The 14,707-nt window shown below is 56.5% G+C and overlaps 1 protein-coding gene across 2 annotated transcripts in view; it reads right to left on the bottom strand.

Moving 5' to 3' along the window:
• PRDM11 (PR/SET domain 11) overlaps window positions 1–12,189 on the bottom strand; it is an 85,773-nt gene extending 73,584 nt beyond the window's left edge. Inside the window, exon 1 of one of the 2 annotated variants that reach the window (XM_045808760.2) lies at window positions 11,969–12,189. Coding sequence is in view for 1 of the 2 variants with exons in the window: in XM_087854767.1 (XP_087710893.1) it covers window positions 5,712–6,002 (291 nt within the window). In the remaining variant the exon portion in view is untranslated. Of the gene's footprint in view, window positions 1–5,711; window positions 6,072–11,968 lie in introns of those variants that run through there. The other variant, XM_087854767.1, reaches the window with a different exon arrangement.
• Window positions 12,190–14,707: the final 2,518 nt, after the last annotated feature.

Here is a 14,707-nt window from a genome sequence, read left to right as displayed (position 1 = left end):
TAGGCTCCCGGCCACCACCACCGAGCGAAGGGTCAGGCTGACCTCCTTCCCTCCCCGTAGGCCCCGGTCCAGAACCTGCAGGGCCAGGCCGGGAAGTATTCCAATCACCCGCCGCATTCCCAGGCAGCAGCCTCCTCTGGGAAATCAGGGAGCGGACAGTGGGATCCAACCATTGCAGCGGCCAGAGCTGTCACAGGCTGCCTACCAGGGACACAGGGCGCCTGCCTGCGGAGGGGGCGTGGAGCTAATACAGACGACAGAGCCCAGGAGAGACGAGTACTGGGATCTGGCGGAGTGCCTGGCACAGCATTCTGCATGTTACACGTGTTCACTTCCTTGGTCCTCTCCGACGCTCTGGGGCAGAGATGCTATTGTCCTCTCTGTCTTACAGAGGGTGCAGCTGAGGCACACAGAGGTAGAGGTAAAGGGGATTCCCCAGAAACACCAGGATCTGAACCAAGAACCAAATGACCCCAGAGTCCGCTCACCACAACAGCCACCGAGGAGATGGGTCACTCAAGAGCATGCCCTTTGAGTGAGGGTAGAAACACCCAACTGTGAAGCAGAAAAGTCTCCAGGGGCCATGGCTACTATTTCCAGCCCTCTGGGGACCGCCAGGGGACAGGAGAGCAGCCTTTCTCTCTGGCTCTAAAGAAGAGACCCAGGAATAGTTTGGGCCCTACAAGGAGACATTTGGTTCCGTGAGAAGAAAGTTTCTGTGGACGGCTTTTAAGTGTTATGCGACCATTTTTAAAAAAGGCAACAGGCTCCCATACCCAGCAGTAGCTACTCTAGGTAAGCCCAGGGAGGCACAAGAATAAAATCAGAATTAACCTAAATGTCCACCAGTAGGATAATGGCAAAATTTACCGTGTAGCAGAAAGAAGGAAGGAAGGAAGGAAGGAAGGAAGGAAGGAAGGAAGGAAGGAAGGAAGGAAGGGGAAAAGAAAAGGAAAGGAAAGAAAGAAAAAGGAAGGAAGAGAAAGAGAGAAAGGAGGGAAGGAGGGAAGAAGGAAAGAAAGAAAAAGAATTATGATAGCTTACTAGGTAAAACCATGACTGGATGTCCTAGATCCAACGTTAAGTGAGAAAAGCATTTACGGAATGATCTAACCATTTGTTTAAACACACGCACAGACACACGCACGCGTACTGTAATGGCACATCTTCTTGTAGGTCTGTGAGTGGATGTACAGAGAAATATCTAGAAGGATATGTACCAAAGTAATAACAGTGATGATTAACCGTGCAGAGGAGGCTGGAATATTGTGGTTATGAAGGAAGATAATATTTAACTTTTTAAATAATATTTGACTTTAAGAACAACAAAAATGTATTTGTATATTCCTTACATCATTAAAAAACTTAGTAAAACAGCATAAAAAAGACACAGCAGGCTGCCTTGGAACCAGTGAGCTACTGGTATGCAAGCATCTGCACTGGGATGGAGGGATTTGAAAGAATTTGAAGAACACGAGGGCTAGGTGGGTTAGTTGGCCCTTCTGAGCCTCAGAGCCTTATCAGGGGAGTAGGAGCAAAGCTCGCATTCTCCCCGCATCAAGAGAGGCTTTAAGGAAGCACAGACCCTCAGACCCTGGAGCAGGGAGAGGCTGTGGGCCCTCACTATGACTTGGGCAAGGACGCACAGGCCAGTCTCTCCCTCTCCCCTTCCCCCCAGGGACTCCTAGCCCCAGCGCCTCAGTCCCAGCAGCCCCTAGCCACTGGCCAGCAGGCCTGGTATTAGCCTTAGGCTCCCAGGGTAGGGGCCGTGTCTCTGGGAGGACCTCATATTGGGGACAAGAGTTCAGGAAGGAAGAAGGAGAAGAAACCACTCACAAGGCTGGATGCTCCTGGGACATTGGGCCTAAGCTGCGGCCATGGCCACACGGTGAGCCCCAACCCCCAGCGGGCTGAGCCCCAGCCCCAGCCATAGCCCTGGCCCCTGACAGTCTAACAAGCAAACGTCGACGAAGCCCTTACCTTACCTGGCAAGACAGCAATGGGGTCAAGAAAAGAGCCGAGAGATCCGGGTTTGAGTCCCCGCGCCTGCCCCTGACTTCTCATGAGACCTGGACAAAGTCACTGAACCCTGTAGCGCCTCAACCCTCTCATCTGCTAAATGGACGGATAGTATCTAACTCCTAAGCCTGCTGTGTAGACACAATGAGATATCATCCACATAGCCTCTTTGTGGACTCCCACCACATGTGAGGCCCCCGTCCACACCATGGACACTGGGCGCTGAGAAAAGGAGGTGGCCACAGCTGAGTGTCAAAAGCAGCTCGACTTGCAAGTCCGGGAGCCCAGGAGCAGCCAGAAGGGGGCCCGTTTCTGGCCCCAGGCAGGGACCAGGAAGGGCATGCAGAGGGATTCTCCAGGCGGAGACAAGGACGCATGGGCAGAGACAGGAGTGAGTCCGAAAGAGCAGTGGAGCCTTTCTTGGCCCCTGTCCTGGGCCAAGGGCCAGGGTGCTCAGGGAGGGCAGGGAGCCACTGGCAGGTGCCAAGGAAGAGTACAGTTTCTACCTGAAACTGGGGGCGGGGACCCTGGGAGCCAGGCCAGAGAGTCCTTGCCTCACCGGTAGCCAGGGAACTGGGGCAGAGGCAGGCGACTCCACAGAGGGGAATCAGGAAGAGGAACAGCAGTGCTCGGTCACGGAAAAGCCCAAGACAGTCTGCAATGAGCCAAAGGGCCGCACCTGCCCCTGGGTCCTGGGCACAGCCCTGGAGGATCTGATCCGGCCCCGTAGAACAGGCTCGGGGTGTCCTGTGGGGAGAGGGGCCCCTGAGATGCAAGGCGGTCCCACCTGGTGCTCACAGGGAAAAACGCCAGCTCTGGGGAAGGGCAAGCAGCAGCATAAGGCCTGAGATAGGAGGCTTAGGGGTCCCGGGGCCACCCTATTCCACCTCGGGGAGACCTGAGGGCTCTGGCAAGTACTGAGTCCGGCGCGGGGCCAGCCCAAGGCAGGGAGCCTGAGAGGTCCAACGACTCTAGCCTTAAGCCTCCAAGCACAACCCGGGCCACTGTCAAAACCAGAGCTCCTCAGGGACCGCTGGTCCTGACGCCAGCACCGAGACGGGCTGTGAACGCGTCCCAGCCCCATCCCTCGGGGTCCCGGGCAGCTGGACTCCCCGTGAATGGCAGCCAGACAGTCCCGCCTGCTGTGTGGGGCCCAGCTGACAGGGAGCTGCAGGGAAGGAGCGGGAGGCCAGGCCACTCTGAACAGCCCCCCCCCCCCCCCCCGAGGAGGAGGGTGTAGGTGGGGCTGGCAGGAGACAGGCTTCCCGTAGCTCCCCTCCCCGCAGGCCAGCATTCTCCGTGGACCTGTGGCCACATGCAGGCCCAGACACACCATGGCTGTTCCCAGCAGCCCCCAGACAGGGAGGGTTGGCTCCTCTCCTCCCCAAGCTGCACCGCGGCAACAGCTCCCCGACACCATGCTGTCTGCTCACCTGAGCTGAACCGGGATGGGACGTGAACCATCCCTCAGCACCTCGACCAAGTGTTCGCTCCTCCGGCCACAAATGCGGGCCTCAGCCCTGACCCCACAGAGGGTTTGAGCCGGAAGCCACTTCAGGTGGCTGGCCACGGTTCAGCCCCTATTCGGACCCCACACCATCACACACCAGGCTCAGTGCCTGGTCACCCCCCCACCTCAGCCTCCGATCTCAGCCTTCCCTCCTCCTGCCCACACTCCCTGGCATGGCTCTGGACTCCTTGGGGCGGCTGACACACCCCTTTTGACAGCTTATAGCCCTGGGAGCATCAGGCAGGGGGATAAAAGGGCTCCACCATGGCCAGCCAACCCCACCAGAGGCCAACCCACTGACCAGGACAGCCTGGGAAGGCCTGCAGCTCACAGCCGAGCACTGCCTGCCTGTCCAGTCAGGACTGACTTGGGGGGGTGGGGCGCCAGGCACCAGCGGAACCATGGGGCTAGCTGTCTCAGAAGGGACAAGGATAGGCCCACTCTCCAGCAACTTATCCCACTGGGCGCCAAGAAACAGCCTTCTGGAAGGCTGAAGACCGAAAGGAAACACCACCTGGATGGCCCCTTCGGTCATTTAAAGCACCTCCTCAGCTGTGACTTTATCTCCCACCTCAGGACCTCTGCTTCCAGAACATTCTGGACACTTATCTTCTTTAAGTCCTGCCTTAGCCTGGCATTCAAGGCCCTCCCAGTCTGGCCCTAGCCTGCCTCTCCTCTACCTCTTCCCCAAACACCCAAGACCACTCGCCCTTCCCTGAACGCCCTATCCTCATGTTGTCTGCCTTCGCACATACTGTTCCCAGTGCCTAAAATGTCCTGCCCTCTTCATCTGGCAAACTTCTACTCTTCCTTCCAGGTCCAGCTCCACACCTCTTCTTCCAGGGAGCCTAACAGGCTCTCCCTCTCCCACCGCTGGTGGCAGAATGACTTGCTCCCCTCCCCACCACATCCACGAGCAAGTAGGGCACTTCCTACCTTCAATCACAGTTAGGATCTGGGCCAGAGCTGCTCACACTATTTGTGGTAGAGATTTTTTTTTTTAAGTTTTCCAATCTGTTGCCAACGGATGCTTTTGTAAATTACAATTTAAAAAACAAGGCAGCAATGTCAAGTTGCAATAGGAGTTCTTGGACACTTACTTTCGATGTTGTAACCATCTCGCTGCAGACCAGTCACACGCAGCTCACAGATGGGCAGGGGTCTCCAGGCCACCCTCTCTGGATAGAGGGCCCATCAAATCCTGTGTTTATGTATGACCCTCCAGAGCCCAAGGGGGCACTCCACCAACATCTGCTGACCCAAATATTGGATGGGAAGGTCCTAACCACCCAGTAACATGGGCAGCGCCTGTGCTAGGCCACGCTACCCCTTTCTCAGGGGAGCACACAGAAGTGCGGAGAGGGGGATCGGCGTGATGCTGCAGCTGGCCCACGTTGTATTGTCTCGGGACTGCCCAGCATCACCAGGGCAGGTGCTTAGAACCTGCAAGTCTTCCAGGCCCCAACCCCCTCCCGGCACAGCCTCCAGCAGCAGTTCCCAGGGCAGTAACAGTGAGGCAGCCCCACGCAGTGGAGAAGAGCTCAGACTCCGGACTCAGAGAGAGCTGGGTTCAAGTCCCAGCTCTGCCTTTCATAGCTGTGTGGCCTTGGGTAAGTCACTTCACTTCTCTGGGCCTCACTTTCTCCTCTGTAAATGGAGGCTAATGACACCAGCAGGAGGGGGCAGCGGACGGCTTCAGGCAGGGCCCATCCACACTTACAAGCTTTGTTTCAGTCTGGCTATTACTGATGTTTATAAAAGCCTAGATCACCCTGCCCAAAACCCGGCACTGTATCCTCCCTTTCTGCTATTCCTCCACCCAAGACCCAACGTCCTTTTTTGGGGGGTAAATTCTTCCCTGCCTGCTAAGTTAACTGATTTCCTTTGCAGATTTTGCCCCCCTGGCGTTCCCCACCCCAGTCTAAGTGCCCCACGCCTATCCCTGGGAAGCCTTGAGCCTCTGACCTCTTCACCTCCTCTCTAAAGACCAGCCCCTCTGGCTGGCCCGGCTTTTCCCCTGGGGTACAGCTGGCTGAAAAGGTGTCTTGCACCGCCCCGGAAAAACGCCACCCTGTTTGGGTTGGGGCACGGAAGGGCTGGGCTTCGAGGTCAGGGACAGGCCCCAGCTTGCAGACGCCTCCCCCCACCACCACCCACCCACCCGAACCCACCCTCCCTGTACCTTGGGCCATGACAATGCTGAGTCCACCCGGGCTGGGTCCCAGTCAGCCGCCCCCACGAAAGGCTCACTCCCTGCTGGGGCCGAGGGTCCGGTGGGCTGTTCCCCGGGCCCCTCGGCCGTCCCAGAGTCTCCCAAGCCGGCCATCTCCATCCCCTGAGCATCGGGCAGCAGGATCCCTTCCCGGCCCTCACCCCTTTCCCTCGGGGAAAGTGAGAGATAGTGGGAGAAGCCACTCTGGGAAAGCTGACACTGTGGGGGCGGTTCCATATTTACTTGCTTGGTGACGTCCATACCAGCCCAGCTCGGTGCCCAGGTCAAGTTGCTCGCCTCGTCTGCTGGTCCCACTCTGGCTCCCAGCAACACCACGAGCCCCCCAGAGTAGCCCCGCTGGCCACTCCCCCGCCCCACCCAGCTCCTCACGCACTTGACCTGGGGTCAGCTGCCTCTGTCCCCTCAGGAAGGAGGGATCTGCTACCACTGCAGACAGTCACCAGGAACCCCACAGCCTCTCCTTTTGGAGAGCTGGGCACAGAGACGGGGCCAGAAGTTCTCAGAATTCCCCATCCTGCTCCGATGATTGCAGGAAGACGGTGGGGGCAGAGGAAGGGGCCCTAAGTCTGGGGTTTAGCTTGGTCACTCCCTACACGGTACGACCTCCAGCATGCTGCTTCCCCTCTGTGAGCCCCCAACTTCTCAGCTCCAAGCTGGGGGCCATCACTTGCCGGCCTCACAGGCTAGTGATGGGGAGCTGGAAAAAGGCGAAGCTGGGAAGAGCCCCTGTAGGCCTTCAGGGTTGGGTTGGGAAGGTTAGAGAGAGCGGTGCAAGGGAAAGCTCTAGAAGGCACCGAAGGCTCCAGAGGCCCAGGTGGGCCTTTGCATACAGGGTCCTCACCCCTCACCCCTCATCCAGCCGGGATCGGAGGCTGATGCTGGGGAGCAGGACAGGCCACAGCCTTCTGCCCCCTCCCCTCTCCTCTCCTCCCTCACCCCATGTCATTTCATTGGAGACTCATTTGGTCTGTCCAAATGTGCCTGCAAGTTCACACTCATGAGATTCCCAGGTGGGGAGAGGGGCCTGAAACCACAACCAAGGGCTTATAAATTAAATCCCACATTTAAAGCACCCAGCAGACCTGCTGGGAATCGTTAGGTAACACAGGTAGGCAACCCCTGAGGCTCCCTTTCTAAACATGGGTTTCTCAAGGTGACTGGGAAGATTAGATTATAGCTGTGTGATCTGGAGCTAGTCACTTAACCTCTCTGAACTTGCTTGAGCTTCCCCATCCATAAATGGATGTGGAAGGGACCTCATGGGACACGATATATGTTCCTTTTAAATTTGGTCATGAGAACAGGGAGAAAAAAAAATTTCTTCCAAGATTGTGGCACGGGACTGATACTACTGTCTCCATTTATAGGAAGGGAAACTAAACTACTTGAGCTTCTCCAAGCCCTTCTGTGTGCCCGGACCTTTGCACAAGCCATACCCCACACTAGAATGCCTCTCCCTTCTTTGCTGTCTCCTCCTCCTTCAAAACTCAGCTCTAAGGCTGCCTCCTCCTCCAGGAAGCTTTCCTTGACTTAGAGTTGGTGGCCATCTGCCTTATACCCTTGTGTTAGAATCTGTAACTGCCTGGTTAACTGCTCACCTCCCACGCTGGTCCATGAGTTCCATAGGGGCAGAGACTGGGTTCCCCATACACGCCCGAGCCCAGCACAGTGTCCGGCATAGGGACAGCACACGAACCCCAACCACCTGATGAAGAAAGGAAGGACTGAAGGATGCCCCAGGCCTCCTCCCCTCTTACAGAGCCTCGCCCAGGGACACCACCACGAGTGTGGCCGCACCGCGCGAACACTGGGCTTTCCAACGCAGATACAAATCTGCAATAGGAAACAGGCGTTTTAAAAATAACAGCACATTTTTCTTTTTTCTTCATTGTTTTTTTTTCTTTCTGCACAGCTTATTTTTCCGGCGCAGCCCCTGGGCCAGCTGTGGGGAAGCCTCTCCCAGGCCCCACTCTGAGAACATGGGGCGCCAGGGCCTCCAAGGACTCTCAGGCCCCAGCAGGGGTGGAGATGCACCAGATGGTTCTAGACCAGCCCTGGCATCAAGACCACCAAGGAGCTCTGAGCCAGAAACCTGCCTGCACAAACCCCAACACTAGGTGGGTGTTACCTCCCGGGAACTTACCCCCCAAGAAGGGTTTTATAACCCCATGTGACATTTCCAGAGGGGGGGTCTCCTTGGTGGGTCTGGGGTTCTCTGCCCTCATTCTGAGAAAGTATCCTTCAGGGAGCATCAGAATGCCAGGGTTCCAATCATGGCCATACCCCTGTGTAACCCTGGATCCTTTACTCCACCTTTTGGGGCCTCAGTTTACCCATCTGTGAAATGAAAATAATAATACATACCTTGTGGAGTGGGTTTCTACAGAGCCATGCTTAGGACCCTAAGTGGGGCACAATTAGCCCTCAATAAACATTCGCTGTTTTCATCATCATCAATTTCATCACCCCCGGATCTCCTACTCTGAGTCCCCTTCACTGAATCATATACTCTCTAAATCAGCAAAAGTCTCATGGTTTGTTAACTCTCACACTCTTGCCCTTCTGGAGTATCCTCTCAGACCTCTCAAAAACATGGTCCTTTTGGGGCACAGACCCCTGTAGGTATGGGGAGCTTGGTACCTGTCCTCCACAGGCCAGCTTGCCCACCATACCCGATGCCTCCTTCCAGCCGGACCCACCTGCCCTCATACCCGGGAAGCAGCGTTCATTTATGCTGTCCCTAGCCCCTGGCACCCAGTGAACCTACAGTCAGTGCTCTGGGATTCTTCAGAATCGGCCCTTGTGTGCAGACACTGGAAATACAGCAGCCCACCCAGGCCCTGCCCCTGCAGAGCTCCTGGTCTGATGCAAGGGGGAGACCACGGTCAATAATCACACCCACAACTGTAAAATCACTACAGAGACGAGTGCTGCAAAGGAGAGGTACATGGGGTCATGAGAGGCTGTCATGGAGGGCTCGACCTAATCAGGGAGGGCTTCCCTGAAGAGGTGAGGTGGAAGCTGAAAGATGAAGGATGAGGAGGCCTAGGCGGGGGGGGCGGGGGGGGGGTGCGGTGCATGGGTCAGGGCCGAGGGGACAATGTAAGAAAGCACCATGCCAGGTGGAACACAGCAAATGAAGGGATGCAAAAGGGTGTCCCCACTGGGTCTGGAGGGCAGCTAAAGGATTACTATCTTTTTCCTAACAACAGTGGGAGTTCCCAAAGGTTTTCCAGGCAGGGGTTGATAGACTCATATTTTTTTGTCAAAAGGGTCACCTTGGCTGCTAAGGCTGAGCTTTCCGGAGTCCCTGTGTATGTACTTGTCTCTGCCTGGAATGCTCCCCCAGACCCTGTATCGGTCAGGTCAGGCTAGGTTATGCTGCAGTAACAAACAGCCCCCAGATCTCAGTGCTTGAAAACAACAAAGGTTTAGTTAGCACTCCAGCTGCATGTCCATCGTGGGGCAGCAAGGGCTTCCATCCTACACAGCAACTCAGGGGCCCAGGCTAGCAAAAGCAACCACCGTCCCACCTACTGGAAAAGAGCCACGCCACAGGAAAAGAGCGCTCTGGAGACTCCTGTGCCAGCCACTAGATGCTTTGGCCCAAGTGATTTGTGTCACTGTAGCTCACAGCTCATGGGCCAGCCATTCGGCCCCACCCAAGCACAAGGGGCCCTAGATTCAATCCTGCGCTGTGCCTGGGTGAACCAGAAGCATTTAGGGGATAGTATCAAGGACCAACACACACTCTCCGGCTCCACCTTGCCCTTGCCAGCCTCCACTGGTTCATTAGATCACAACCGGTTCAGTATTTCAAAAGGAGGGCGGGGCACAGGCAGGAGAGAACAATACTTGGAGTACAGGGAGATCGAGATGGGGAGGGTTCCAGATGAGACCTAGGAAAGGGGAGGGAGGGGCCAGCTCACTCCAGAGCTTTTAGGTCATGGGGACGATTTGGTTCTTTATCCCACAAGCACTGGGAAGACTTTTCAGTGTTTTAAGCAAGAAATGGGAGGCCTGATGTGATCTTTTTCGCTCTGGCTGGGAGATGGAGGCTGGCAAGGAGGGGAGGCTGCAGGTAGACAGTTAGGAGGCTCGGAATGTTGTCCTGGGGAGAGAGAGCACTGCTCTGGAGGATGGACAGGAGTCAAGGGACGGCCTTGGATGTCATGCGTTGGTCATGGCTATGATACAGCCAAGAGGACAGGCCAACAAGGCAGCTGAATAAACACGGATGACTCCTGATCCTAGTCCAGAGGTCTTTACTTCCTTTACACTTGCCAGTGACCTAGAACCAGGGAAACCCCACCTCCCCATCCAAGTCCCCATGAGGACAGATTCCTTGGAGGAAAGACACCAACGACAACAAATTTATGAAATGCATCAATCCAAGGGGTCTAGAAGACAGAATTCTAACTCATGCCAATATTGGATATAAGCGATAGTTGTGATGGTTGATCAGGGCTCTTGGGACAAGGGAGGGGAGCCCCTCATCTTTGAGAATGTCATTAGGAAAGAGAACTAGCCCCTGCCCCAGCTGCTCCTTGGAGACCCTGTCACTTTGGAACTGGATGGTCGTGGGTGAGGCCCATCGGGCAATTCTGATTTTCCCGGGATAGTAGATGCCATGATAATCCCAGCCAGAGAACAACACTTCTCAAATCATGTGTGGAGCATGGAGTTGGCCTTTTATCTCTATCGCCTTTAATCTCACAATGCCTTGCCAGACAGGCTCTGTTGGCCCCATTTTCTGGATGGGGCCTTGACAAGCAAGGTTCAGAGAGGTCAAAAGTAACCGTGCCAAATCCAAAGTCATACAATTATTATGCGGTGGAGGGGGAAGGACTCCAACAGAGAAACCCCTTTCATTAAACTAAAGCAACCAGCTGGGGCTCTTCCCAGCAGGTCCTTACACATTTGCCCACACAGAACTCTGCCCACCTCTCGGAGAGCTGGTGGGTGAAGACCATGCCCCCATTACACAGGTAAGGACACCACAGTCTCCTACAGAATCGGGCCCACGGACGCACACCCCCAACACCACCCTTCCCCTCAAGGGGTACTGGGGACAAAGGCAAGCTTGGGTGCCACTGGCATCCGGCTCCACGGAAAATTCTTTTGCCCCAGCACGGACAAAAACCCCTAAGTTTATAGGGTTTCCAGGCATCAAGAGCAATCTCTCATTATTGCCTCCTATCCCCGCACACAAAGAACTGGGTGTGTTTCCTCTCAACCACTCTAAATTATATACCACAGCCTTTCTCCACATGAAGCGAACGTCTAAGAAGAGATTTAACATTTTTCTCTCCTAAGCCCCAGCCCTTCCCAAAGGTCAAGCCCCTATCGCCCAACCCAGTTCAAGACACAAGCAACTTTTCAACCAGCATCGCCCAACGCTCCAGAAATGTGTCTTCTCCTTGCAGCGACTTGCTTAGGGCGCGCTGGCCTTGACCGGAGAAAGGTCATTGGCCGCTAAGTTTCTGCAGTTTCTGCATAAGAGAGCACCTTGAGGATTGCGAGTGGGGGATGGAGGCTACTCCAGAGAGATTTCCCGAAGAGTCTACACGGCAACTCAGACTTAAAATACATTAAAGAAACGGCCTCCGGCTCGGCCACATTTCGCGGGAAATCGCGGGCTGTGTTGGAGGAGGCCCCCATCGCCTCCTGAAGGGCCCGAGCCCCCCGCATAAGCCCCCGGCGCCGAGCCGAAAGTGCCCCCGAGAACTAGGCCAGCGGCCGCAGAGAGCCCTCCAGCATTCCGCGCTCCGCCCCGCCCGTGTCACCGCGTTCTCATTCCGAACGCTCGGCCCGGGCCGCCGCTCCCATTGGTCGGCGGCCACGTCCGTCAGCGGGCGGAACGTCGGCGCAGAGAAAAGGCTACATTGTAACAAGGCGAGCGAGCGAGGAGCGAGCGGGGAGGAAGGAGGCGGAGGGGCGGCCCCCGAATCCCGCAGCGGCGGCGGCGGCGGCGGCAGCTACCTGCCGAGGGTTAACCCACCTCGGGGCCGGGACGAGCCGCCCCCCCCAGCCCGCGCCCGCGCCGCCCCGGGCCCCCGGCTCCGCCCGCACCGGCCCCCGGCAGCCCGCGCCCCCCGCAGCCGCTCGCAACCCCTGCACCCGCGGCCCCCGCGCTCGCTGGCAAACTGCCGAGCGCTTTCCGAAGCCATTTTCAATGGCCACATTGGCTACCGGGGCTGACTCACCTTCCCGGGAATGCTGCGGCAGCCGCGGGGCCCGGGCGGCGCGGGCGGCCCGGCGGGCGGCTCGGCGGAGGCGGCGCGGCCCCGGCTGGCGGCCCCCGCGGCGGGAGCGGCCGCGCTGCGGGCGCGCTGGTCCCCGGCGAGGCAAAGTTTCAGCGCCAGCCTCGGCGCGGCGGCGGCGGCGGCGACTCGCTGCTGCTCTCCTCCCCTGCTTTGACCACCATCTTATTAGTACAGGAAATGACATGGAAAACGGAAGAAAGCGGCGTTTGGGGCAGACGCGGACCCCCCAATTCAGGGGCCGGAGCCGGGACTCACCAGCCGCGTCCCAACCCGGCCCCGGAGAAAACTCCCCGGGGCCCCCTCGGCCCCCGCCCCGCGCGCTACCCGGAGGGGGGAACCTAGCTCCTCGAACCCAAAAGGAGAGGGCGAGTTTTATAATCCAGCCCGCGGAGAAATCGAGAAAAAAAAAATAAATGAAAAAAGAAAAGGTTAAAAGAACTTTCGAACTGGGACACTTTTTTTTTTTGGTCGGAATTAAAAGTTATAGAATTTTAAAAAGTCATTCCGTTGGGGGGGCTCCCTGGCTCTCCTGGCCCCGTTGCTGCCCCTTTTGAACCAAATAGTTAGGGGGGGATTAATGCGTTTATAATTTTAACCCTTTCGAGGCACCCCGCCACGCGCAGCAGGCCCCCTCCTGGTCCCTTTTAACCCTTTGAATGCCCAGCAATTTGGAGATACAAACTAAAGTCGTAAAACATAGGAGACCCGCGGCAAGCTGAGGGTAAGGGACTTGGGGGTGCGCTGGAAAGGTTAACTGTTTCTGTGGGGCTGCGGTTTTAAGTCGGGCACCGCACATGTTCTTCAAATCGAAATTCGCTACCGGGGGTTTGAGATTCTGAGAATCGGGCAGGCGGGTCCCTGGCTGACTTGGTAAAGACGTTGAAGCCTCCCTTCGTTGCTCGGTTCCTCAGTTTCTCCATCTGTGAATGGGATTCAATATCACAGAGAGCAAGGTAGCCAGGAAAAGATGGGGCGGAATTTTCATAAAGACAAAGTGTTGAAAAGTCTGAAAGTCTTCCTTCGGCGCCCACAAAGCCAGAGGGGTGGCGATGGGGCAGAGGACACCGCGGGATGGCGTAACCAGGACAACCATTCCCAAAATAACCCCTTTCTCTTGGCATTGTCTGCAAGGCTTGTGGCGGAACTGCAAGGTCTCCTGCCCCGGGAGGCTGTTGCTACGTTGGCTCTAAAACGCGAGCCCTAACAGCCGCCTCCCCCACCCAGTCCGGAGGTTGCTTGGAGGGATTCCGTCCCACGAAGGCGCCTAGGTGGGGCTCTGCCCAGTGAGGGGAGACCCACTCCGCTCCCCAAAATGTCCATCGATGGGAGCCCTGCAAGAGCTGGCACAGGAAGGCTCCGGTGGGTACCACCCTAGGGAGGCCGCCTCCCAAGGGAATGAAGTTCCCAGTCAACCTTGCTGCTGGCTGGGAGCCCGGACTCAAGAAGGGCGTCCATGGTCGAGGCCCATGATGTGATTGGGGCTCTCGGAGTCTGAATGTTGGGGGGGGGTGACAAACTTTAGGTACCCCATCATCTTTCCACCTTAACTTTGACATCAAAAACACAGCTTCTTGGAATCCAACGTCTGTTTCTAGCTGGATGATCTTGAGTAAGTGACTTCCCCTCTCTGAGTTCCCTCGTCTGCAGAGTGAGGGACACTACGAACCCTAGAGCTGCGGCCAGCTCTGTGTGAGGGGCCCTGAGACTGTATTTCAAGGGCCCATCACCAGGCTGCTCATGGCAGATGTTCAAGTAACGGTAACTAATGCCATAATTATATGACATCCAGTACAAACAAATGTCCCCAGAGTGCACATCTGTTCCGCGCCAGGCAGAGTACTGGGTACAGGGAGTACCAAGATAGTTAAGCAGGATCCTTCTAGGAGGTCTCCACCTGGTGGGAAGATGGAGGCACTCACAGCGAACTGGAAATAATTCAGTGATGAATGCACACCCAACTGCCCTAAGCATTATACCGGAGTCCAAGTGCTTAGGCAGGGGAAGAGCATTGAGGAAGGAGCCATTCGTTCCCTTCAAGGAGTAGGGTCCACCGAGGAAGTGATGTCAGAAGTGGGCCTTGTGGGGCAGGGAGGCGAGGGGGAAGGGCGTCTGGAATCCCCACCCGCGGTAAGGTGGCATTTCAGGAAGGGCAATAGTGCAAGCAAAGACCTAGAGGTGATAAAGTGCCCGGGGTGCCTGGCATGTGGTCAGCTGTGACTGGAGTGGAGAGTGGGTGGGCAGAGGAACTGGAGATGAGGCCAGAAAGCCAAGTGGATAAAGAGAGAGTGTGGTCACAGCCTCCAAAAAGCAAAAAAAAACGTCTTCTAAGGGAACGAGCTGGTAAGTGAGGCAAGAGGGAATTGCATCTTGGGGTGCTGGTTTTCTATTCAAATCTCATCCGTGTGGCCCAGTCTGCCTTCCCTTTGCCAGGAACACTGGGTCCCAGGGCCGCATCTGCGGAGTGGGGCCGGGTCCTCGGGCACTGCAGACTGGGGAGCAGGTGCCTCAGGGGTGACCCTCGGAGAGCAGGGAGACACTGCACGGGTCAGAGACCCAGGTCGGAGGCGTAACCTCCTGCCCACACTGTGTACCCTGGAGCACGGGACTCTTTCTCTGTGGGCTCCAGTGTCTTCCTGCAAGACGTGAAGAGTTTGGACCAGGGGTCCCACATTCTACCCT

The sequence above is a fragment of the Ursus americanus genome, chromosome 24, assembly GCF_024610735.1.
Source record: "Ursus americanus isolate L20-20 chromosome 24, mUrsAme1.1.p, whole genome shotgun sequence".
NCBI lineage: Eukaryota > Metazoa > Chordata > Mammalia > Carnivora > Ursidae > Ursus > Ursus americanus.
The sequence above is the reverse complement of the archived record's forward strand: the minus strand, read 5'-3'. Positions and strand labels throughout refer to the sequence as shown.